Below are 26813 nucleotides of genomic sequence, written 5' to 3' on the forward strand. Positions count from 1 at the left end.
ACCCCAAATTCCATGCTTTACATAACTTGAGAATTATACCACTTCCACACTTCTTAAGTGATTAAAATCACTCCAACACCAAAACTTTCAGCTCGTTCAAATCATACCGGCTATTCATTTCACCAAATTCCCGTTTTCCCCTGAAAATGACATCATTCATTCATTTTCTACCGCTTTTCCTCACAAGGGTCGCGGGGGTGCTGGAGCCTATCCCAGCTATCTTCGGGCTACACCCTGGACTGGTTGCCAGCCAATCACAGGGCACATGTAGACAAACAACCATTCACACTCACATTCATACCTATGGACAATTTGGAGACGCTAATTAACCTAGCATGTTTTTGGAATGTGGGAGGAAACCGGAGTACCCGGAGAAAACCCACGCATGCACGGGGAGAACATGCAAACTCCACACAGAGATGGCAGAGGGTGGAATTGAACCCTGGTCTCCTAGCTGTGAGGTCTATGCGCTAACCACTCGTCCTCTGTGCGGCCTCCCCTAAAAAATGTCCAAACCAAAAATACTAACTAAAATGTTGTCATTTTTCAACCCATCCAAGCCATTCCAGCATCAAAACATCCAGACTGATAATTTTCCACATCCCCAAATTTCCCACTTTTCTCATAACACTTTTTGTGCAGCAAAATTCCCATAGAAACGGAATGGACCAGTGTTGCATGTTCTGCATTTCTCAAACAATTCAAATAATTCCATACATGATAACCATTCGACTTCCCAAAACGGTGCACTTATCCACATTTTCCATATAGAAAATAGATATTGGAACACTATTTTTAAAAAGTGAAAAAATTCACACCTATAAACGATCAACCCAACATGCATAGTTTTGGAATGTTGGAGGAAGTCAGAGTAGCCAGACAAAAAACCCATGCAAACATGGGAGAACATGCAAACAGAGATATGGATCTCCTGAATGTGCAGCCAGGATGCTAACCACTCTCCAACCTTCTTCTCTAGTTAATAGAGCGTTATAGTGAGTGCTACTTTTGGTATAAATGGTTAAAAAAGTACCGGTATTATTTTCCATTGTCACTTCTTGCAACTCTGCTTGGGGTGAGATGTGAGGGTGTGTGTGCTCCTTTAAGTGGACCTTAAAAAACAGGAAACAAGCTCAATGCCAGCAGAGCGCAGAAGAGGAGGATCAGGCCTGCTGCCTCTCCACAATAGTGTTAATTTAAGCGCACGCACACACACACACACACACACACACACACACACACACACACAGCAATAACATGTCAGTAAAAGCCTCACAGTGGCGTGCATAGGCCTGGAACACACACACACACCTGAGCCTCTTTCAATAGACGGCATTCAGCAGACTGACAAGTGAGGACAATAGAAAAAAGAAAGAGGACTGGTGGACGTGTCTGAGCGCATCAAAACTGTCCCCGCCGCCATCATCTTTTCCTTCCTGCCATGACTTCATGTGATATCATGTTTCCAAGAAGTTACACTTTTGCTCTTTGCCTTCACATGTAGCTCTCACCTTAACATATTTACTGTAGAAGTGAGGTCTATGTCTCTCTCTAACACACACACACACACACATACACATACACATACACACAATGGGAGTTAACTACTGCCTCCCCATTCAGCACCACTTTGACGTCTGGATGTCTTTGTCGAAGCTGGTAAAATGCAGGTTTTGTTCACGTAATCCCAGTTTATCTGCATGAATAGAGCAGGTGCTGCTGGTGGTTTCTTCTCTCATGAAGCTTCTCTGGGAAAGTCAATCTATTGGGAAACATACAGCGCACATTTACAGCACACCTTAGTTGATACACACTAAGGCAGGGGTCTCAAACACGCGGCCCGCGGGCCAAATGCTGTATGGTATCATGTACCCAGACAAAATGATTACGTTTGATTAATGTTCATGTTAAAGGTTAAATAACTGTTAATAGTTATCCTCCCTATCCGTGTGGAAGTGGTAAGTTTTTGGCTATTACGTTTAAAGGAAATAACTTGAAGGCTACCGTTTAGGTCGCTAGCTCTCTAGTTTGCGAGTTAGCATGTGTCTCAAGACCCTGCAGTTGCGCAATATGTTGTAAATAAAAAGAGTATAAATGTGACTATAGTCGTGTTTTGTCATGTCTACAGGGCTCTAATAATGCTTTGTTCATTTTAATCTGAAAAAAATAATTTGTCTACCCACCAACTATATGTGGTTTCTTAAGTTTTTATTATTATTATTATTATTATATTTATTTATTTATTCCTGATTGATTGATTTTCTTTATTCTTGATTTGTTTATTTATTTTTCATCTTATTTTGTGCAGAAAAATAAAAAGTAAGATATTTTAGAACAACTGAATGTTTTATCAGAGCTTTTCTTGTAGAAAATTGGAACCAAAGTGAAGTTTTTTTTTTAAAAATAAATGCATTTTTTTTTTGTTTTTTTTTTGAAAACCTGATGCGGCTCAGTCTCACTCAGACCCGAGCTCCAGTGGCCCCCAAGTAAATTGAGTTTGAGACCCCTGCACTAAGGCATCAAGATGCTATGTTGATGTGTTCTGTGTCTTTAATGAATCGCCTTTGCTAAACACTGACTAACACTGATAGCATGCATGTGGATGTGATCTTGTGCGTCCACCTGCTATGGCGGAAAGTGCATTGGGGAGGATAAAGACAAGTTTCTGAAAGGCTGGGAAGTCCTGAAGATGGGAGAATTCCAACCGGGGGAGACGTTTGGGCTCATTTGTGTTCTTTGACAGCGACTAGAAGAGGAGACTTGAAATCAGGACTGTTCTTCTGATGAATGAAGTTAATAGATCGCAAAAAGACGGTGATCACCTGACTGTGGCTGAGAACGTGGAGTGGTTGGCCAGTGATATCTGGCTGGACGTCCTGTGAGGAACAGTGCCTACAGATAAAAACATAACAAAATCAGACCAACCAGAGCAGAAAGAAAGCCTTACTGTACTAATACTACTGTATTTACTTGGGGTGAAGAGAAAAAAATATCTTGTGCATCATCCGTCTCCCGAGTTGGGTCTCTTGTGACACCCCCAAGTATTTACCGAGGTTAGCTGGCTAAAGACGCTAAAAGATTTAAGCTTGTGTCTGACACTGTGCTTCGTTGAAATACCGCCTGTTTCTTCGTAGCGGACTACGGGGAAATGACTTGGCAAGTTCACATGGGAAGATCCTTGAGAACGGGAGGACACATTACAACCATTTTGGGGGCCGCTAGTGTACTTGGCGACGTAACATAACGCATTTTGGGATGGCTAGCAATGAGTAAGTCGCCACCAGGTGCATCCTTGCATGGAAGAGCGATTACACACTCGAGATTTTAATCATGGGAAATGATGTTGCGATTCTGGAAGGTCTGGTTAGTGATGGCGGCATCGTTTTAGTGTCGGAGTGGTGCTTCATTTGGAGATTTTAGATCAGGGGTCTCAAACTCAATTTACCTGGGGGCCACCGGAGCTAGGTTCTGGGTGAAGCCGGGCCGCATCAGGTTTTCAAAAAAAAAACCAAAACGCATTTATTAAAAACTGGAAAAAAAATCTATAAAAAAACTATCTTCAATGCTTTTGCTTCTGCTATACCCTACAGTTTTTCAGTACTTTGGTTCCGGTTTTCTACACCAAAATATCTGATAAAACATTCCACTGTTCTCAAATATCTTAATTTTTATTTTTCTATACACAAAAGAAGATTAAAAAAATAAATAAACAAATTAAGAATAAAGACAAAAAATCAATCAATCAGTAATAAATAATAATAAAACAGCAAATAAGAAACGTAAGAAACCACAAACAGTTGGTAGAGAAATTATTTTTTTCAGATTGAAATGTACAGTATTAACAGTTATTTAACCTTTAAAGTGAACATTAATGAAACGTAATAATTTTACCCAATTAGCAAGTTAGCATCGTACTCAGTTCCATCTGGGAGCAGCGCCGTAACTTTAACAACATGTTTGATGAGATGCTTTATCTTGACGTGTATTTTCCGTTTTATTCCAAATCATTTCCTGCATTTATTTGTACCCAGCGTCATAAGCCTTTAGCTTCATTGCTAATCCAAAGCAAAACAGGGCGGGGTAACAGGATAGGGTAACAGTATGGGCGGGGCAAAATCATGTTAATTGTGTCCGGTGTGTACACAGCTTTAAGTGTCATTTCAACATTAAACTTTGGTATCAAGGTGAGGGCCTCAAACTAGCGTCCCGCGGACCAAATGCGGCCCGCGAGTTTGAGACCCCTGTTTTAGATGCTTAAGAACATAGCGATACACTTAACACAAGAAGTACAAACCCATGCGTCCGTTGTGTGGAGGGCTGATCAGTGACAGTCTGGGGACGTTCACAGGCTGACACAAACAGAGAATATGTCAATCAATTACATAACACAACGTGACGTGAAATATAAAGACTTACTTTCTTGAATATCCGTTCATCCACTTCCATGCGGTCAGCACTGCCAGACAAGACATTTACAGCACAAATAATAATGTTACTGAGTTTAGTCTGCCACAACCCTTACTTGTACATTGACAAAATGTATTTATTAACGTGTTTTGATGCCTATGCTGATGATATATATGGACTTTGCCAGTCTGGAAACACACCAAAAGTGAGAAAAACTAATATGAGTGAGTAATTAAAATAAATATTATGTAAAGCAACAAAAATAAGCCTATTGTCGGCGAGGAATTATTTCGCAGAAATAGCAGCAAAGCCCGCAGAAAGGGGCTGATATAATATCTGCCATCAGTCAGCGCCACAATCTAAAGTCACAGAGGATAAGATAACATTTACACTATTAAAACTTGGCTAGCCAATCAGGCCTGAGTCAATGAGGTCTCGGAAACCCAAGAGGGATTCATGACTAAAGCCAAGCAAAGCTGCGCTTGTTCAGGTGTGTGTGTGTGTGTGTGTGTGTGGATAGCCCCAGGGCAGAGCAAAGATCTACAGTGGCTAAAGCTAACATAAGACATGAGGTTGAGCCCGAGATTGTGTGTATTTGTACTGTCAAATAGCTCCTACGTACCCAAGGTATGGTACTTACATGTTGCTGGACGAGGAATGTCTGGAGAGGGACACGGGGGAGTTGAATGGCATCTGCACCACTGGAGGCCAAAGAACAATCACTTTCTTACTGTTCAGTGTATCCTATACTTGCATTTATTTGTGGCGGCCTGTCACGATTACATATTAACTGCCACAAATAGATTTGGTGCTACTTTAATTTTTGCATTTTTTTTTTTACATTTGGTGCTAGCTGCTCACCCTAGCTCACAAACACATTATAATGGGACTGCCTGGGTAGATTGTCATTACAAGTCTGTACAGTAGATGGGATCGTAACTGCTATTTATGGTAATGGTAATGGTTTTATTTCATTTTATTTTCATTTGAACATGCATCAGATTACAATTGAATGCATCCCATAATCAGTTCACAGTTCCACATGTCCAAAAGGAGTAGGAAGAAGCAAAGCTTATTAAATCCTACCCCTCCATCTGGTACTTTTACTTTTACTTTTATCTGTTACATTTGTTCACTTCCTGCTTTCCTAATATAGTATAAGATTTTTTTAATTTTAATTTTAATTTTAATTTTAATTTTAATTTTAATTTTAATTTTAATTTTAATTTTAATTTTAATTTTAATTTTAATTTTAATTTTAATTTTAATTTTAATTTTAATTTTAATTTTAATTTCAATTTTAATTTTTAAAGTACGAGGTGATATGACCATACAATCACATCATGACTGGTTCAAGACTCTTCATCCTTGTATTTAGCAAACATCAACTGCTTGTATTGTTTCTTGAATTGGCTCATCGTTGTGCATTGTTTGATTTCCTTACTCAATCCATTCCATAGTTTGATTCCACATACTGAAATGCTATGGCTAGCATAACATAGTCCTAGCATAGAAGTGTTTCAAATGTACTTCTTCCCTGAGATCATATTTCTCCTCTCTTGTAGAGAAGTATTGGATGACATTTTTAGCTAATTGCTTATTTTTAGCCTTGTGCATTATTTTAGCTGTTTGAAGATTAACTATATCAGCAACTATTTATCAATATAGTGAGATATTAAATGTGCAATTTTAAGTACATTATCTTTAAAATGACAGAACACTGACATGTAGCCCAGGAGAACATGATGAATGTTTTTTTAATTGCCTGTGCCTGTTATAAAATGCACAGACGCACGTCTACTGCTGAAATCCAACATTCCTAAGTCGATAACTTCATGTTGTGTTGTTAAAAAAGGTTTAAAAGCATGATGTAATTTCGTATGACACAAACCAAAAACTACTTTAACCGTCCCCACGAAAAGAGACACACAAAGCAACAGCTGTATTTGTATTACCGTCGCATGCTGACAAGTTAAAGTGTTTGGTAATTGCAATAATAATAATTATTATAATTAACACCTGTCATTAGTGTGACAGGAACATGTTTTGTTGGTGTGGTCTCACTCTTCACTTGTGGTTTTTACTGCATGTGGGTGGTCCTTGTTAAGAACCAAACTATATTATATGAATGTGTTGTACACACAGTAGGACAGCGTTTGGATGTCATTAGATTGTATGGTCGTCGTGACGGCGGTGGTGTTTACCTGCTTTTCGTCCATGTGAGGTTTGGGAGCTGTGGCTCATCTGAGACGTAGATAATGAACTGAAAGAGAGCCAGAGGATAAACAATATGCATCAGTATGAATACACAAACAAACTTAAGTTGTGGGTATGAGGGCCAGAAACAAGATAGCCTACATGCGCCCTGAAGGCAGACAATTAATAACTTCAGGGGTTAAGAGGACAAAAGTCTGTAAGCGATATGTGTTGACTTTATTTAACCAGGGTGTGGTCACATGACTTGCACTGAGGTCACCACGTCCATGACACCAACTTTAAAAAATGATACCCTAAGAAAAACTTTTAGATTGATCTTATTTCTCTGATTGCAGTTCTGGAGATGTTCAGCAAGAAGAGAGAGAGGAGGGGAGAGAGAGTGGTGGTGGCGACACGATGACCCCTGCAGTGTTCCAAATAGACAAAGTGGGCAGATGCCTGCAGAGATTATCCGTCTGCCATACAAAGACTACACTGTCATGGACCCAACCAGAGCTCCCGTACTGTACGCACAAGGTCATTTGATGCACTGCCACAAGACTTTACTTGTAAACGTTATGTAAAACTCATTCGGGAGGACGGTCATAGTTATGTTATCAGTCACATCCTAGCATATGACTGGTAGACTCAACTGGCAACCTTGGTGACCTCAGCTTGAAGGCATATGCAGAACATTGACTTAGCTGATTAAACACTCTGGCTTAGGATGACCTGAGGCCTTTCAGAATGGAGCAGATGTCAAACTTAAGGTATAATTTCCGCTTCACCCAAGAGCAACCATTTTTAATATTTAACTAAATAAGTTGTTATATAGTAACAATTATAATAATCAAATGAAGTAATAAGATTAAAAAGTAGATATGCAGATACTAGACGTTCTAAACAGCGCCCTGACTGTGTCTCGCCACTGATTTGTAAATGTACCAAGGGTGACACCTAGCGGCGGAGAAGGGAACAATTTGCTCCTTGAAAAACTCGTAGAGAAGCTAAGACTAACATTAGCTAAACCATTGATTCATTCATTCATTTTCTACCGCTTTTTCCTCACAGGGGTTGCGGGGGGTGCTGGAGCCTATCCCAGCTCTCTTTGGGCGAGAGGCAGGGTACACCCTGGACTGGTCACCAGCCAATCACAGGGCACATATAGACAAACAACCATTCACACTCACATTCATACCTATGGACAATTTGGAGTCGCCAATTAACCTAGCATGTTTTTAGAATGTGGGAGGAAACCGGAGTACCCGGAGAAGACCCACGCATGCAAGGGGAGAACATGCAAACTCCACACAGAGATGGAATTGAACCCTGGTCCCCTAGCTGTGAGGTCTGCGCGCTAACCACTCGTCGCTAAACCAGTGCTTCTCAATTATTTTCTGTCATTACCCCCTAAGGGACAGAATCCCCCCGATTTGAAATACTAGAGAAACTACTAATATTAATACATTTATCTGGAATGTACAGACTGAACTGTAAAATGAAACCAGGAAAATACAATACAACAAAATGGAGAGCATACAATATATTAAAGAGTCAAATTGCATGTTGAATATTATATATATTAGAAATTTGTACATGTTGGTAGGTCTGCATTTAAATGAAAGTCTCTCGGTTCCACCCGACAATTCCCTGTGGGGGCCCCACAACACTATTTGAGAAGTACTGAGCTAAACCAACATGGTGACAGGTCCATGTCACAAAACAAACACTTCATACACTCAATAATGATAACATAATAGTGACAATAATGATGACAAGGCCTGTTAATCATGACCATAATATTGTTGTTACAAGTAACTCTCTTACCTTTGAAGAGAATATTCCAGTTTTGCAATGTAGGTACTCTGTTCGTGCAGCTTCCTGTAGTGCAGAGAAATAAATTGTTATTTATGTTTAAATCCCAAAGGTGCAGTGGGGAAAATATTTGATTACTGATTTTGTATGGCGGCACGGCGGTCTAGTGGTTAGCGCGCAGACCTCACAGCTAGGAGACCAGGGTTCAGTTCCACCCTCGGGCATCTCTGTGTGGAGTTTGCATGTTCTCCCCGTGTAAGCGGGGGTTTTCTCCGGGTACTCCAGCGACTCCAAATTGTCCATAGGTATGAATGTGAGTGTGAATGGTTGTTTGTCTATATGTGCCCTGTGATTGGCTGGCCACCAGTCCAGGGTGTACCCCGCCTCTCGCCCAAAGACAGCTGGGATAGGCTCCAGCACCCCCGCGACCCTCGTGAGGAAAAAGCGGTAGAAAATGAATGAATGATTTTGTATGTTTACCCCCGACAAAGATATGAGTAGATTGCAGGAAATAAGCATGTGATCCTCCCAACCAAGAAGCATTCTGACCTCCACTGAGTTATGATCACGTGAAACACAAATGAGACCTGTCCTTGTTGGAAAGTACTCTCGATCTTTACTCTTTATGTGGATAAGATGCCTGTCAAAGAAGCACACTAAAAGCCACCAAAAGAGCTGTCAAAGAACCCAAGGGATAACATCATGGACTTATACAAGACAGGGATGGACTACAACTACAACATGAAGAAGCTTGGTGAAAAAGAGACCACTAGTGGCGTGAGGATGAATGTGAGAAGGCTGAGGAACTGGCCCAGAATTATAAAGGAGGAGCTGGCTAAATGATGTCAAGGGAGTTGGGAGCCCGGTCACCGGGGCAGGGCATGGCGACAAACTTTGATGGTCAATGCCAATGCCAATTAAAGGCCCGTTCATTGCTGGTCTAAGGATATTTTTTTTTTACATTCTCTCTATGAACCTGACTCACTTGGCCATTTGCTGCATTTCCTGCTTCGTCTTGACAAGGACCTCCTCTAGCTTCTCATTCTGTTAAAAAAAAACAAAAAAACAAGTTACATCAGCAAAATCACCAGATGCATGAAAGCTGTGAAGCGATGTCTCTCACCTTTTTCTGGTAGTGTGTAAGCAGCCTTTTCTGATGTCTTGCCTGGAACATTAACACCTGCAGTGAAGGCAGACAACATAGTATATGTGTAACATGCATTGTACTATAGATATCACAAATATTAACGTAAGACGTGAAAGGAGCAATCAAACCTTGCTGATTTCTGAAACATGTTTTTTTGCCACAACGTTGATGTTGGAGAACAAGGCCTTCACTTCAGAGCTGCTCTGGAAAAATAGCAAGAATAAAAACACATATTTACTATTCTGTATAGTCATATTTGGAGGTAGAATCAACAATAATATACTTGCTTGGTCAGTGAGAGGTGACACTTGACATTTGTTGCTGCATATTAAACACTCGCTTCGTTTACCTGAAAGACAAATAATAGATAGATAGATAGATAGATAGATAGATAGACTTCCTTTATTGTCATTGCACAAAAACACAGTAGTGAAATTGCCAACGAAATGTCGTTGCCTGGCTCCCAGGAAGATAAGTAATAATAAATAATAACAATAATAATAATGTGGAGAATAAATAGACACCAAATATGAACAACATAATGTAAAGTGCAGCGTGAACAGTAAATTGCCCAAATAATTTAAATAATTAAAATAAATAATAATAATGTAAGTAAGATAGAGGGGCTTATTTGGCATTCAGCAGTCTGATGGCCAGGGGGAAGTAGCTGTCTCTGAACCTGGTCGTCCTACAGCGGATGCTGCAGAGCCTTCTCCCCGATGCCAGGCGAGAGAACAGTCCATGCTGGGGGTGTGTGGGGTTAGAGCAGATCCGATGGGCTCTAGATACACACCGGCTGTTTGCTATTTCCCTAATGGGGGGGAGCTGGGTCCCGATGATCTTCTCTGCTGTCCTCACCACTCTCTGCAGTAACGTCCAGTCCGAGGCCTTGCAGCTCCCAGACCAGACGGAGATGCAGTTGGTCAGCAGGCTCTCGATAGTCCCTCTGTAGAAGGTGGTAAGGATAGGAGGGGAGAGGGAGGCTCTTCTCATCCGCCGCAGGAAGTGCAGTCGCTGCTGTGCCTTCTTCGCCAGAGCGGAGGTGTGGAGTGACCAGCCGAGGTTGTCCGTGATATGCACCCCCAAGTACTTGGTTGTGTTCACAACTTCTACGGCTGTGTCGTTGATGCTGAGTGGAGTGTGGCTGGGTCTGGATCTCCTGAAGTCGACGATGATCTCCTTTGTTTTGTCAACGTTCAGGATCAGGTTGTTCGCCTTGCACCAATCCACAAGGTGTCGCACTTCCTCCCTGTAAGCCAGTTCGTTGTTGTCCTGAATGAGGCCCACAACTGTTGTGTCGTCCGCGTACTTCAGGATATGGTTGCTGCTGTACTTGGGGCGACAGTCATGGGTCATTAGGGTAAACAACAGGGGGCTCAGAACACATCCCTGGGGTGAGCCGGTGTTCAGGGAGATGACACTGGATGTGTTGTTGCCCACTCTGACATACTGGGTTCTATCTGTGAGGAAGTCAAGCAGCCAGTTGCACAGGGAGGTCTTGAGGCCCAGTGGCTCCAACTTGCGTACCAGGTCCTGGGGGATGATCGTGTTGAATAATATAGTACAGGTGGAGCAGTGGTTAGCACAGTCTGGAGATCCGGGTTAGAATGTGCTTGGGGTACTTCCCAAAAAACATGCATGCTGAGATGGTCCACACGTGTGAATGTGACTGTGAATTAATTATTATTATCAGTGTCATCTGATTGTCAGGTGACCCTTTGGTGGCCTTGAACCCTCAAATTGTGCCCTTACAAACAATCATGCTCACTTTACTGTTCATTCAACAATGTGGAAATCGAGCCCTCTGTAGTATAAGATGAAGCCCAACAGAGGTCTCTGTTGGCTCAATTGTGTTTTTTAAAATAAACTTACTATACCTTTGTGGTAGCAAATACTGCATATAATATGTCCACACGTCGTTAGTGCCAGTCTGCGCTCGTAAGAGGGCGGAAGAAAGCAGGAGTTGCAGCAGATCCAGTGAGACATTTCTTTTTTAATCCCCTGCAAAAAGATGGAGTGATTTGTAAGATTTCTTTCTTCAGCTAGCTTGAAATATTGCTAATGTCTAACGCTACTTCAGCTAAACAACACAAGCTTAATTTAACGGTCCACTATATTAGTGTGGATCGTTTTATTTGCCCAGAATGTTGTTTATTTAATGAGCTCAGACTTACCTTTTATTTTGACCCAATCCCATCAGGTGTTGTCAGCTAGCAAGTGAGGCTAACGTGAGTTAGCTAAAATCGCCCCTAGCATCTCTCTGCCCCGCCGAAGATAAGCTGACTGGGTTGATTCTATTATTCATTTTCTGTATTTTGTATTTTTCTTTTAAATTAACTTTATCGTCACCACATCTATTTATTTGATTTGAACACCAATTTATACCATCTTGAAAAAGCTAGCTTAGCGACGAGCTGTCGTCTACTGACACATGCGTAAGTATATGGAATTGTTGTTTTACTATGTCCAGTACAAAAGACTACAGTCAGCTAACATGAGTTTAACCAACACGTGTTGTTTATTTGGTCACATAAAAGTTATATTAGTTAATATTTTCACATTATCACCTCAAAGACCATCTCTAGGTGCGGCTATTCATTTATTTTCTACCGCTTATCCTCACGAGCCTCGCGGGGGTGCTGGAGCCTATCCCAGCTGTCTTCGGGCGAGAGGCGGGGTACACCGCAGCCAATCACAGAGCACATATAGACAAACAACCATTCACACTCACATTCATACCTATGGACAATTTGAATTCGCCAATTAACCTAGCAGGTTTTTTCTAGCAGGTACGGTGAGAGCATGCAAACTCCACACAGAGATGGCAGAGGGAGGAATTGAACTCGGGTCTCCTAGCTGTGAGGCCTGCGTACCAACCACTAGTCCACGGTGCAGCCCATCTGGTTCATTATTATTATTATGAAGGAACATCACATTGGCACAATTCAACATGTCAGAAAAGGAGTAGGAAGAAACACAGCTTATTTAATCCTACCCCTTTTCCCGACCTAATGCTAATAATTAATAGCACCATATCATTTACATATAGAGATTTAGAATTTAGATTTTGCTTATATTTTGTGTATGTGTCTCATTAAAGATACGATGTGTAACAACAGATACATGGATTATTCAGTGATGAAGGACCGAAAAAAAGCCTGTACTGTATAAAAGTAAATAGTGTATTCCCATAATAATGTGTTAATCAGACAAGTTTCTTGGCGATGAAGAAGTCTTTGAGTCGTTTCATCTGCCAGAAACCAACAGAGAGCAGGATGAAGATCTGCACCACGGCCCACCACAGCACTTTACTGTTGGTGTCCTCGCTGATCTGACGAAACATCTCCTCTTTTTCCTGAACACAGACACGTTCATGTCACTCTGTTTATTGCTTGAACCTTTTTTTGGTGAAATATCTCACCATCTGGTAGTCCTGCTGCTTGGCGATGTACACCATCTGATCAATAAGATGCTGGAGACCGTTTTCCAGCGTCTCCAAGTTTTCTTTGGTTCTATCCGCTTGTGGATTAATGGTGTGCTCTCCGATCTGGACGTGTAAGTGTAACTTCTTCATGTGTAAGAAGAAGAAGAAGAAACGTGAGAAGAAGTCCTTGCAATTGTTTGTTTGTTTCTGTCTCTGCAGGTCTCACCAGACGTTCTCCAGCAAAGACGGAGAACCTTGAGGAGTTGGTTTGAAAGCAGAGGAAGTGCTGACCGGACATGTGGGCTGTGAAGCTGAATTTAGCGACGATGCCGAAGCGCTTGGTCATCAAAAGCTGCCGAGAGGTACAGTGCATTAGAAGCAAATGACGAATAAAATAACAGTAAATGATCAAAATGGAAGACGTTTTAAGACAATACAGTGGAACAAATAAAGTTGAATCTCCTTGTGGTTGTACAATTTGACCAAATATTTGAGCATAGATTGTTGCACGAAAAATCCAAATGTTGAACCCCCTTATAGTCTTTAATTTTCTCTAGTAGGGGGGTTGCTACATACAATAATTCACCCGGGAACTATTTTGTTTAGAACCGTTTTGTTGCGGTTTGTGGGCTCTTCTTTCATGTTGAACAAGAAAATAAAGTTTGCTAGCTGCATTTCACACTTCAACCGTATGTTTTTGCATACGGTTTAAATGTTTTTCTTTTTCTTTTTTGTGATATCACTTCAAAAGCTTACCCGTGTAATGATGGTTTCGAAAAGGGAATTGAATTACTGTGTCGCAGGAAGACACACGGGTACATTCTTCTCTGCTCTGGCTGCTCAGTACAAAATGGCGAAGATAATTCATTCATTCATTTTCTACCGCTTAACCTGGGTGCTGGAGCCTATCCCAGCTGTCTTCGGGCGAGAGGCGGGGTACACCCTGGACTGATCGCCAGCCAATCACAGGGCACATATAGACAAACAACCATTCACACTCTCATTCATACCTATGGACAATTTGGAGTCGCCAATTAACCTAGCATGTTTTTGGAATGTGGGAGGAAACCGGAGTACTTGGAGAAAACCCACGCATGCACGGGGAGAACATGGAAACTCCACACAGAGATGGCCGAGGGTGGAATTGAACCTGGGTCTCCTAGCTGTGAGGCCTGCTCGTTAACCACTTGGTTGCCATGCAGCCTGGAGAAGGTAATGATAATAAAAATTATAATAAAAGGAGCAATGCTCTTGTACATCACTTCTTTTTACGCTTGTATCCCAGTCAGTATAAAAATCCAACAAGTTGACCAGCTCCACCCTCGGCCATCTCTGTGTGGAGTTTCCATGTTCTCCTTGTGCATGCGTGGGTTTTCTCCGGGTACTCCGGTTTCCTCCCACATTCCAAAAACATGCTAGGTTAATTGGCGACTCCAAATTGTCCATAGGTATGAATGTGAGTGTGAATGGTTGTTTGTCTATATGTGCCCTATGTGTCTATATGTGTGATTGGCTGGCCACCAGTCCAGGTTGTACCCCGCCTCTCGCCCAAAGACAGCTGGGATAGGCTCCAGCACCCCCTGCAACCCTCGTGAGGAAAAAGCGGTAGAAAATGAATGAATGAATGAATGAAGTTGACCAGCGTCAAATTGTGTTTGACTTACAAAGAGGTTTCTTTTGTATGTATTTAAGGAGTTTCTTTACCTCGTGGTTTGGGTCTTTGACCGTCACAGTGACACCGAGGTGAGGAGAGTGGGTGGAGGACTTTGAGTCCCACGGCGCCAGCAGGAAATGTCCTAAGGATAAAAGGTATGCTCACCTGAGTCTTACGCCATAAGTCATAGACTTTTATAAGACTCGTTCTAAAGTGTTCTGCAGAGTTTGCTGAAGGGGCACTTCTATGAATGCTCAGTCCAGTCTGTATCCTTCTCCAGGGCTCACCTGTCACCAGCATGTCTTCAGGAATCTCCTCAATGATGCATCTTTCCTCCTGCTCGCCCAGATCAAAATACATGGCCGATGCCAACATTAGGTAAGACTGCAGAAGAAACCCAGCCTGCCGCAGCGTCATCGTCGCTCCTTAAAGGCCTATTAAAGCCCAACACGCTGACAGAATGTTTGACCGCGGGGTCCAATAAAAGGCAGTCAAATGCAAATCTTCTGCAAATGTGAAATCCAAAAGCGGTTTCCACAGACTACAATAACACGTGTGCGTGTATGCTGGACGCTGTGAGAAACTGACAGGTGTTGCTGCGTGTGACAACACCAAGATAGCAAGCAGCAACGTGACACATGTATGTTTGTGTTTTTTTTAAATATTTTAATATATATTCACGCCTTTACAAACTGACTGGCAAAACGACTCACTTTATTCATGCCGTTGTTCAGTGGAACAAACGCACCAAGGTGCTGAAAGGAATGCACAGAGCGAACTGCCTGTTTGGAGGCGAGAGATGAGGAAAACAGACACACATGAATATTGAGGCTGGCAAAATGATAAAGGTTTTTTTTCAGTTATTGAGCTCTAATTTCAGTGTGGCGCTCCCCTAGACGCTCCCCTAAATAAATGGCCTGCCCCTCAAATTAACATTTTAGTAAGTGAAACTTACGGAAAAAGCACAAGACAGCTCGGTTTCTTCATAGCTCTTATCGCCCCTTCATTCAATCACTGTTAGTATGCAAATGAGCCAAGTCTTTGTGGAAACAGAGAAAGTGACGAATTAGACAACTAATAATTAACACCAAATAAAAACAAAGTAACGTTCGGTTGTTAAAATCTGGCTTTTTACTATGAATTTTTTCTCAAGGACGATGAGATACTGTGAAATTGTCATCATTTGGCGATGTAGACCATGCTATATGCCTGGATTAGCCTGCCACTGTTTAATGTGCCTGCACGGCGGTCGAGTGGTTAGCGCGCAGACCAGGGTTCAATTCCACCCTTGGCCATCTCTGTGTGGAGTTTGCATGTTCTCCCCGTGCATGCGTGGGTTTTCTCCGGGTACTCCGGTTTCCTCCCACATTCCAAAAACATGCTAGGTTAATTGGCGACACCAAATTGTCCATAGGTATGAATGTGAGTGTGAATGGTTGTTTGTCTATATGTGCCCTGTGATTGGCTGTCGACCAGTCCAGGGTGAATGAATGAATGAATGAATGTCTTTAGTGTACACTCGGCTCTGTTAAACCCTTGCACGCCTGCTCTCCTCCCTCTTTGCCACTTGCGCCGGTGGGAAGGATGGAGGCGTGGCTGCGCTGCGCTGCGCCAGACTGCGCTGCTCATGAACATTGACAAGTGTGCTGGCAACACCCCGACCTCTGTGCCTGGTCTACAAAAATAGAGCCTATTGTGTGATTAATTCATTAAGTTATTATTATTTTCTAAATGAGAAATCTTGTCATGTTTAAATTTTGCGAAATCTTGTGACACAAGGTCTGGTGACACTCCCATTAGTTAATTCCCATCATGCTTAACAAGTATATACTATTAAAGTGTGTCTTCTTTACACTTGTCCATTAACACATGTGGCATACATCTCAAAATGTTGCAAGAGTACCCGTTTCACTTCCTGACAAGCAAATCTCAAATATCAAACTTATTTGACATAGTAGATGACTGACACACAGTATACTTTCCTTACATGAGGTCATTTATAATGTAAACACCCACATCCGCGCGGAGGTTAGATCCCTCTCAACGTTAGCATCTGCTTAAGTTGTCATCACACTGAAGTCAAGTATCAGATCACCATGTCCTCCCACATGTCAGCAATGGCACACCAACGTGTGAATGCTGAATCAATATACTCTTTGTCAATCATATTGCACATATTTGCAATAGGCAAAGTTGAGTAATTCTAAAAAAATAATAATTCCCAATTATTTTCAAAGAAAGTGTCTTTGTTATTATTATTTTAAGACCAGTTTTTAAAATTCCAATAATTTACATTTTGCACTGTTGGATCTTAATGGTGTGTTTGGCCACACTGTCAGGAGCTCTGAAAGACCTGGGTTTGAATCTGCGCTTGGGCATCCCTGTGTGGAGTTTGCAGAATCTCCCTCCTCCCGGTTTCCTTCCACATTCCAAAAACATCCCACGACCCAGGTGAGAATCAGGGACATAGTAAATGGATGGATCTTAATGAGTTTCAAATGCAAAAACAAGAAATGGGAGTGAAACAAAACACAAAATTGTTTTGAGTATGCTTGATGCTAGCGTTTCCAGGAGGCTAGTGGGAAGTGGTAAAGATGGCTCCACTGTCTGGAACTGATGTTCCTTTGATTAAACGTCTTTTGCCATACATCCCTAAATGTTCTCAATTGGGTTCTCAATCAGGGAAACATGCAGGATGGTCCAAAAGTGTGACGTTGTTCCTCTGGAAGAAGTCATTACCACACAGACGAGGGCCTCTAGTAATATGGGATGCCTCCTGCAACATTTCCACACGCAGTTTGACACCCCTAACATGAAGCTCCATTGTTCCATTGAAGGAAAAAGAACCAGATACTGTAATGATTGTACCGACTCCACTGTGACATATCTCAGTGGGATCTCCTTGCCATGCCAGGAACATTGAAAGGCATCATGGCATCAGGGCTGTCAAGGTTACCAACATTTTCTTGCGCCTGTCTTAGTGCTTGCAACCTCAGCAGCCATGGTGCGCTGCGAGAGGCCTTGCTTATGCAGCTCAAAAGCTTGTTTGCCTTTGCCACCAAGAGATCATGATGGTGTGAATACATGATAAAAAGGACATAAAATTAAATTTTTGCCAAGATTTTGGCTTTTAAGGCTGTGGTCAGTAATGTGCTAATAAATAGCCTATTTCAGTTTGAGGCTTGTTTGCAATAAATTTCTTACTCAAAACACTCCCATTTCTTCTTTTTGCATTTGAAGCTCTACTGAGAACCTCCTTAAGATCAAACATTGCAAAATGTAATTTTGGAATATCTGCAATTTTATTTTCGGAATATTGCAATTTTTAAAATTTTAATCAGGAGTGTATTCGTCACCATGACCTTAGCTCATGCAGCTTTCAAGTAAACTGTGTAGGAAAGTTTAAGAGCTGGAAACTGGATCGCCTCTCCTACTGTGTCCTGTCATTCTGTAATTCAGTAATTTTCCTGTCCTTCATCATTCAAAACAGACAGCAGGCGAGCAGATGTTTGCTATTGCTATTCAATCTGTCTTCTTGAGTGTGTTTGCTCTTTGCTCTAAGACAGGGGTCGGGAACCTTTTTGGCTAAGAGAGCCATGAAAGCCATATATTTTAATATGTATTTGCCACATATTTTAATATGTATTTGACTAAGTTTGTTCTACAAACTACAATCCATCCATCCATTATCTATGCCGCTTATCCTCATTAGGGTTTATCCCAGCTGCCTTCGGGTGAGAGACGGGGTACACCCTGGACTGGTGGCCAGCCAATCACAGGGCACATATAGACAAACAACCATTCACACTCACATTCATACCTATGGACAATTTGGAGTCGCCATTCATTCATTTTCTACTGCTTATCCTCACGAGAGTCACGGGGGGTGCTGGAGCCTATCCCAGCTCTTCTTCGGGCGAGAGGCGGGGTACACCCTGGACTGGAATGAAATTTCAGTTTGTTACGTAATATATGAAGTAATACTACTCTGGGATGCCAAAAGAAAAGTGTCCTCACATATCAACACAATTTTATTGACCATACACATTTTACAGTTGTTGTATTATTTTGTACAAAAAATATTTTATGTATTAAACTAGTACCTTGCTAGCGTAAAAGAATACCAATGACTACTTTCATATTTGTACATTACAGGGTAAAATCCTGTTAATAAATACATTCTTCAGCACTTGGCTGTGATCTTCAGAAACTTCCAAATGGAAACATTTGGACTTTCTATTAATTTACAAAGTCTCTTTTGATAATCTGCAACATTGGATGGGTGTCTACTGGTGGCGATACCAGACTACACGTCTCCACTGATTTCAGAACTATCATGAGGACTTTAGGCGACAATGTTTATCTTTACACTGGATGAAAAAAATCCATCATTTTGACCAACTGATAGCACATAATAAAGACAAAAGCAGCGAGGAAAGAGGAGTCCAGTTCATGGCTCAGATTTTGGTGACCTTTTGCTGTTGTATCTTCTTCGGCGTCGTTTTCGCCCTTTCCGGTCCTTTCTGTTCTTCTTCCCCTTTCCTTCTTTCCTATCCTTCTTCTCGCTCAAATCCTGGCCTAGTCATAAACAGTTATCCGGGATGCACTTCCTTTGCTCCTCCAGTAAGGGGCAGGCTGAGCCGTTGTTGGCAGGGTGCATGAGGACGTAGCGTGTACGGTGCTGCACTCCCGAATCTCCACACTTGCCCTTGCACAAACCCCAGGGAGACCAAACGGACATTTCACAGTCCAGAGGGGTATCTGCAATGCACAATAACAGTACATGGTTAAATCCTCATTCAAATGAATTGTAATATGTTGAGAGAGCTTGTTTATATTTTTTATGAAGTTTCAGATTGCTCTTGGAATGTCTAGCTCGCCCGGCAGTGAAGAGCACAGTCGGGGGCCCTAATGCTGCATTCAGAATGTTGTTGTATTGATTATGAAAATGACAGCGAGTTCCTCTGCCAGCCCAGTTTGTAAGATTGAATGCCGTTAATATCTCTGGCAGATTTGTCGGTCAAAGTCGAAGGAGAAAAGCAGAAGCATTGAGGGTGAGGCGCAGAAGCAGCACTGAAGGATGGATGATCTGGTGGAAGAACTTGCGAGTCACATCAAGGCTGCTTTGCCTTGATATTCATATTGCAAGCCCATTAAGGACGCAGGGAAAGACGTCAGTCAGCCAACGGATGAAATACTGTCCGTCAAACTTGGCCTAAATTAGTTGACATCTGTGTGTATAGCGTTAGAAGGAACATCAAGGATGGGATTGGGAGTCTAAGAAACCTGACATCTATCCAATCCAGGAGCAAAGATCTATTCAAAATTGAGGAATCAGTAAAATGTAACATTTTTAATTTTCATTTAAAATTTCCTAGTATGTTACAACAATATTTTGTCTATCTATCTATCTATCTATCTATCTATCTATCTATCTATCTATCTATCTATCTATCTATCTATCTATCTATCTATCTATCTATCTATCTATCTATCTATCTATCTATCTATCTATCTATCTATCTATCTATCTATCTATCTATCTATCTATCTATCTATCTATCTATCTATCTATCTATCTATCTATCTATCTATCTATCTATCTATATATCTATCTATCGCTCTATCTATCGCTCTATCTATCTATCGCTCTATCTATCTATCTCGCTCTATCTATATCTATCTCGCTCTATCTATCTATCTATCTATCTATCTCGCTCTATTTCGCTCTATCTATTTCGCTCTATCTATCTATTTCGCTCTATCTATCTATCTATCATCTATCGATCTATCGCTCTATCGCTCTATCGCTCTATCTATCGATCTATCGCTCTATCTATCGATCTATCGCTCTATCTATCGCTCTATCGCTCTATCTATCTCGCTATATCTATCTCGCTATATCTATCTCGCTCTATCTATCTATCTATCTATCTCGCTCTATCTATCTATCTATCTCGCTCTATCTATCTATCTATCTATCTATCTATCTATCTATCTATCTCGCTCTATCTCGCTCTATCTATCTATTTCGCTCTATCTATTTATCTATCTATCTATCTATCTATCTCGCTCTATCTCGCTCTATCTATCTATCTCGCTCCATCACGCTCTATCTATCTATCTATCTCGCTCTATCTCGCTCTATCTATCTATCTATCCATCCATCCATCCATCCAGCCTTTTCAGCTGTTTATTGATGGGTCGTCATGGGAACTAACTCATATTGTGTGAGTGAATAATCAGTCTAATTGCCACAATTTTCCTTTTCTAGAAAACCTTTCATTTTTCTTTGTCAAGTCATCACATTTAGGCTTAGAGAGATTAATCACATTTAGGCTTAGAGAGATTAATCATGCCAGTCACCCTCCAGTCCAACACCAGCGGGACTGCTGCTTAGTTGTCTTAACTTGCAGAAAGGCCAAGTGTTTTACTGAGCTTCCTATTGGCCTTGCAGATGGGCTCTCCTGCCCCCGCTAATCTGTACAAGGGAGAGTCATAAACTCTAACAGTGTGTGAATCAACATGGACAGGATGGCGCTTTACCTCATTAATAGCTGTCTTATAGATATAAGCGTCTGACTCCCATTTGGGTTGATGACCCAAATGCTGTACATTATCTCTGTAGTAGATGGATACCAGATGTGCTGTTGTTTTGTTTGGGTTTTTTTTCTGATCCCTTTGAGGTCGGTATGCTCTTAGTGGTGCTTTAAGTTTTGTTTCATGTTGTGACCCCAACGTCAACATATAGATCCCTGCTTTTCGTAGGGTTTAGTTTTGGGGATCACCCGGGAATGGGTCCAAGAATTGCAACCAAGAATTTACAATAAGTAATATTGGATTCTAAGTGCACTACATGGACTACATAGGTATAGAAATACATGCTTACCCACTAATACACCAGCAAAACAATACGTGTTTATGTGGGTTTCCCAGCTTGTCTTAGTTGTTATATATTTGTATAAAATAGTATTGTTTTTATGCATATTATATTGGTCGCTAAGCACCTATTTTGATAGGTTTGTGTGGTAGAATTCATTGTTTTCCATATACATGTACTGTTATTTTTGGTTGCCCTGTGAATTAGGTAGATTGTATACAGTACATATAGCATAATCTCTATGTGTGCCTTTCTGTTGATAATTTTTATCAAGTACAGCATTTTACTCCAATTTTGCTACATAACCTTTATGGAACATATATGTATATGTTGCCCTGTGGGATGCATTGTGGTCATGCATTCATTCTTAGCTACTCCTTGGACTTACTTATGAGGTTGTCGTCAATCTCATTTCCTGTTGGCAGCAGATTGGACTGGGTGGGTTCTACTGGAAGGCTGATGATGTGATTGGTCTTCTTTATCTTGGTCAGCGTCACCTTGGCAATGGGTGGGAGGTGCTTCAGCCGGGGGTAATAAAAGGAGTTGGCGGGGTGGCTCGGGAAGGATGAGGTTATCTGTGGATGGACAATAATTGGCATTGGGTAGATTGTAGTGCATCATTGGTTAGTGGATTATCTGAATGCCGCTTTTTGGATGACTCACCTGTGTGATTTTATCTTGCGGGATGGTCTCAAAGTTGGGAGACGAGAACGTGAAACCGCTGTCGGTTCCGGCATCGTATGGGAAAAGCTCCAGCACCACATTCTCTTTCCAGTGGTCACCATTGCACAAATCGATACTGTCCACTCCCACAAACCAGTCGGGGCTAGGAACGAGTCGCACAATAAATGACAGCTGCAATAAGGGAAGTGGGTCGTAGGGAAGAGAGAGAAAATGAATTGAGATATTGGCAACACATATGCTGTCACTGTAACAAGGTTGTTCAACAATGATAGTAGACCATTTATTCATTTGGTTCATTTGAACTGCAATCAATGTTGACAAGTTGACCTTGCACATCAAAGCCACAAACTCTGTGTATCTATTCTGCTGCCCTGGGCTAACTTCCCCAACTTTACGACCTTACTGAAGACTCCTCAGCTGGACGCTTTACTCCTCCAACTCCTGCTGAGGTTTACATAACGGGCGGAGACATAAATTAGCCTTGTGGTGTTCCTTACCGACGTAGCAGCTGGAAACATGGCAGCCACTGTTTTACTCACTTTGGTGCATATATACCTTGTTGAAAAGTTTAGAGCTGTAAAGCTGTCCTCACATCAGTGTTCCTGATGTATAGCGATGTATAACATTGAGTTTGAACTGAAAATACGTGTTCGACTTATTTGCCTCTGTTCAAGTAAGCACTTGTTCTGCTTTGTAGTGGATATTCCAGATGACAATGTTTACCTTGGCTTTTATTGAATGAAAAATAAGTTCCAAGAATGATGTCTAAAACCATGTTTTTATTCCTATATCGACCCTTGAAAGGCTGCTATTGATGCCCTGACTTTGTACTACGAAGAGCCGGTGTTTGAGTGACTTACATAGGAGTGCCTGGCAAAGACCTCAAGCACAGTGTTGCTCTGGCCTGTCCCTCCTACGACAGCAGGAGCGGAGAAGATCCCATAAACGCTCTGGATTTGTTCACCGGCCTGCTCGACTTCCTTCATGAGAGTCCAAGCTTCGCCTTTCTCTGTGAACTCCCTCACTCCATTGCTGGCAAAGCCATTACGCTGCCACATGTGGTAGTCAGAGCTGTGGGTCACCCCTGGGGGGCAAAGAGAGAGAGACGAGAGGGGGATCACCACCTGTATTTATTACATGTAGTAGTAGACATTAGTCACTTTGTATTTGGGTTACATTTAACCTTGATAATAGATCATACTTTCTTCGGAATTCAGATGGTTTTCTCATATCTTATGGGATAGGAGATGAGATCTGTTGCTTATTATATAATTGATGATATGCTCCAACTTTTGTGCATCGTTTTCATTTTCTCATTGTTTATTTAATTTGTTTTGTTTATTTGTCATTATAAAATTATTTAAAAAATACAAAATTTTGTATTTTGGTTGTCTCATCTTCCAAGCACAAACGACTTAAATCATTTTGTTTTGTTGCATGTCAAGATATTTAGTGTCAAATCTAAATGAGAAACAGCTTGAAAAGTGATTGGCCGGAGTATAAGCGACCTCACTCAGCTATAGCCATTTCTCTACTACTTACAATAGATGAGACTGCTTTTTCTGCACACTTACCCACAAGGTTGGACCACTGTGCAGGGGGACGGTAGACAGGATATTGTTTAGGGAACGCTGCCCGAGACCACTTGCCAGTAAATGTCAAGCTGTACTGGGCAGGTTCTGATGCAGTGCACATGGGTACGTCAGTCGGCACCGGCATTGGATGAACACGTTGGGTCAGTGTCAACATGATGACCGTCAAGAAGTTGACTGCCTCACGGATGGAGGAGATGCTTCTCGAGTTGTCCATATCAAGCGATGGAGACTTGGAGGAGGAAGGAGAACACAAATACACAGGACTACAGGAGATTAGCATGATCAGACCTACACATATTAGCATGAATTTGAATACTTCAGCAGAGTATTGATGAAATATTATCTTATAATATTATCTCTTAGTGAGGTTACATTACACAAGTCATTGTAAAGCTTTTGTGCATTGAATCCCACATTATTTGTTCTTGCAGTCTGCTAAACATTGTGATGCTCGATCCTAATATGTCCTGAACGGACCTTTTCACACTTCCAGTTAAAGTGTATACATAGAATATGTTCAAAACTAATTGCTAATATGCTGACTTAGTAGGTACAAATATTGCTGTCACTTCCAATCTTGCAGTCGTAATTACAAATTGAGGCATATGTTTGTGCATATGGACAGAAAGAATGCATCTCGGGTGAAGTACTCACTGGATTCTGCTGAGGGTTCCTTATGAATGAAGGGTTGCTGCAGGAGGAGTGGAGAGCAGGTCTGGATGAAGAGGGGGAGTGGAGAGCAGTGGATGTGGCTGCCGGCAAAAGTGACTGCAAAGATTCAGGTCCTCCTTCGCCTTTTATATCTTTGAGGAGCTTCACCTCTCTCCTTTTTTCTCTACCCCCCCCCCCTTTAGGAGGGGAGTGGAGCCAAAAGGATGGAAGGGCCCACCCTTCCATCCTTTTGGCTCCACTCCCCTCCTAAACGTGCTCCACTCCATCCACTCAACGTGTCAATTATTTCCCTGCCTTTTTCATCCACTCCTGAAATGTTTTGCAGTTGGATGTACAGTGGCTTTGTGGATAATGTCATGTTCATTCATTCACTCATTTTCAACCGCTTTTTCCTCACGAGGGTCGTGGGGGGTACTGGAGCCTATCCCAGCTGATAATGTCATGTTTTCTATTGTAAATATAATTAGCAAATTATTCATTAATTTTCTACCGCTTATACTCACAAGGGTCGCGGGGGTGCTGGAACCTATCCCAGCTGTCTTTGGGCGAGAGGCGGGGCACACCCTGGACTGGTCGCCAGCCAATCACAGGGCACATATAGACAAACAACCAATTAATTTTTCAAAAATTCCACTTCTGGTTCCCAATTCTGTCTTCTAAATGAAGTTAAAATCCATACAACAAATCACATGACACTTTACCATATAATTGCATACCACAGATTTTTTATTATTATTTTATTACATATTTTTATTATTTGTTATTCCACCCTCGGCCATCTCTGTGTGGAGTTTGCATGTTCTCCCCGTGCATGCGTGGGTTTTCTCCGGGTACTCCGGTTTCCTCCCACATTCCAAAAACATGCTAGGTTAATTGGCGACTCCAAATTGTCCATAGGTATGAATGTGAGTGTGAATGGTTGTTTGTCTATATGTGCCCTGTGATTGGCTGGCCACCAGTCCAGGGTGTACCCCGCCTTACGCCCGAAGACAGCTGGGATAGGCTCCAGCACCCCCCGCGACCCTCGTGAGGAAAAGCGGTAGAAAATGAATGAATGAATGTTATTATTATTCGAGAGGTTAGTACGCAGGCCTCACAACTAGGAGACCTGAGTTCAATTCCACCCTCGGCCATCTTTGAATGTTCTCCTCGTGCATGCGTGGATTTTCTCCCGGTACTCTGTTTTCCTCCCACATTCCAAAAACATTCATTCATTCATATTCTACCGTTTATCCTCACGAGGGTCGGGGGTGCTGGAGCCTATCCCAGCTGTCTTCGGGCGAGGGGCGGGGTACACCCTGGATTGGTCGCCAGCCAATCACTGGGCACATATAGACAAACAACCATTCACACTCACATTCATACCTATGGACAATTTGGAGTGGCCAATTAACCTAGCATGTTTTTGGAATGTGGGAGGAAACCGAAGTACCCGGAGAAAACCCACGCATGCACGGGGAGAACATGCAATCTCCACACAGAGATGGCCAAGGGTGGAATTGAACCCGGATCTCTTAGCTGTGAGGTCTGCGCACTAACCACTCGCCACCATGCAGCCCCATTCCAAAAACATGCTAGGTTAATTGGCGACTCCAAATTGTCCATAGGTATGAATGTGAGTGTGAATGGTTGTTTGTCTATATGTGCCCTGTGATTGGCTGGCCACCAGTCCAGGGTGTACCCCGCCTCTCGCCCGAAGACAGCTGGGATAGGCTCCAGCATCCCCGTGATCCTCGTGAGGATAAGCGGTAGAAAATGAATGAAAAAAAAGAGTCCATGACAAAATTGTCACAGGCAAAATTTCTGAAGTGACCTCCTTTTCTAGAGTTTTTATGACACATGGACTTTTTAAGTGCAGCTATATTAAGTCTTTTAGTCCACAAACATTACGTCAAGCATGAAAAGTGTGTCATGTTTGAGCAAGTCTGGGTTTCATGTGGACAGAGGATGCCGTGTCTCCGTTTTACAGTGTGTGATGTTTGACTTCCACCTCTACAGGAAGCTACGATAACAGCTGCTGTTTTCTCCTCTGTCGTGCGTTGTGCGTCCTTGGTAATCTTTCAGCCAGGTGTGTGTGTGTGCGTGTGTGCATGTGCGTGTGTGACTACGTGGGTGTGTGTATGGAGGTCAGGCGTGGTAATTGGGGCTCGACTAGGTAAGTTAGAGGTGGCCGACAACATTATAGACTCACGTGCAAATACAAAGATATGCCAGCATGAATCAGCCCACAGCTAATGTTTTCCATATGGTCACGTTTCTTGCAAACACCTTCACACAAGTTGATCTCATTAGACCCCCTTTTGTTTTCATACATTTGTGATGGATTTTTTAAAATCCAT

General features: G+C 41.9%; 3 protein-coding genes and 1 long non-coding RNA gene across 6 annotated transcripts; 1 reads left to right on the plus strand and 3 right to left on the minus strand.

Moving 5' to 3' along the window:
• Positions 1 to 2474: 2474 nt before the first annotated feature.
• LOC131114522 (probable E3 SUMO-protein ligase RNF212) lies at positions 2475 to 11888 on the minus strand. Its single transcript, XM_058064328.1, has 13 exons — positions 11740 to 11888; positions 11443 to 11566; positions 9853 to 9914; positions 9694 to 9768; positions 9542 to 9598; positions 9404 to 9462; positions 8431 to 8484; positions 6612 to 6670; positions 5048 to 5108; positions 4417 to 4456; positions 4295 to 4349; positions 2823 to 2892; positions 2475 to 2746 (listed from the first exon to the last, which is right to left on the minus strand). The coding sequence occupies exons 2-13, from the start codon at positions 11549 to 11551 to the stop codon at positions 2626 to 2628; spliced, it is 822 nt and encodes a 273-aa protein (XP_057920311.1). The 5' UTR covers positions 11552 to 11566; positions 11740 to 11888; the 3' UTR covers positions 2475 to 2625.
• Positions 11398 to 17735, plus strand: LOC131114554 (uncharacterized). Of its 3 annotated transcripts, none has more exons than XR_009121870.1 (5): positions 11398 to 11588; positions 13209 to 13351; positions 14682 to 14798; positions 14924 to 15021; positions 16983 to 17735. It is a non-coding gene; the product is annotated as an uncharacterized LOC131114554 (long non-coding RNA). The 3 variants fall into 3 exon arrangements; XR_009121864.1 differs by having other exon boundaries at positions 11401 to 11542; XR_009121876.1 differs by lacking the exon at positions 11398 to 11588 and adding an exon at positions 11643 to 12000.
• On the minus strand, positions 12764 to 15197 carry si:ch211-255i20.3 (transmembrane emp24 domain-containing protein 11). Its single transcript, XM_058064329.1, has 5 exons — positions 14931 to 15197; positions 14694 to 14785; positions 13216 to 13341; positions 12987 to 13133; positions 12764 to 12920 (listed from the first exon to the last, which is right to left on the minus strand). Exons 1-5 carry the CDS (start codon positions 15058 to 15060, stop codon positions 12771 to 12773), a joined length of 645 nt encoding a protein of 214 aa, XP_057920312.1. The 5' UTR covers positions 15061 to 15197; the 3' UTR covers positions 12764 to 12770.
• Positions 17736 to 19006: 1271 nt separating the features above from the next.
• spon2b (spondin 2b, extracellular matrix protein) lies at positions 19007 to 24026 on the minus strand. The gene is made up of 5 exons (XM_058064327.1): positions 23782 to 24026; positions 23068 to 23291; positions 22187 to 22378; positions 21912 to 22098; positions 19007 to 19404 (listed from the first exon to the last, which is right to left on the minus strand). The coding sequence occupies exons 1-5, from the start codon at positions 24014 to 24016 to the stop codon at positions 19226 to 19228; spliced, it is 1017 nt and encodes a 338-aa protein (XP_057920310.1). The 5' UTR covers positions 24017 to 24026; the 3' UTR covers positions 19007 to 19225.
• Positions 24027 to 26813: the final 2787 nt, after the last annotated feature.

The sequence above is a fragment of the Doryrhamphus excisus genome, chromosome 2 (assembly GCF_030265055.1).
Source record: "Doryrhamphus excisus isolate RoL2022-K1 chromosome 2, RoL_Dexc_1.0, whole genome shotgun sequence".
Lineage (NCBI taxonomy): Eukaryota > Metazoa > Chordata > Actinopteri > Syngnathiformes > Syngnathidae > Doryrhamphus > Doryrhamphus excisus.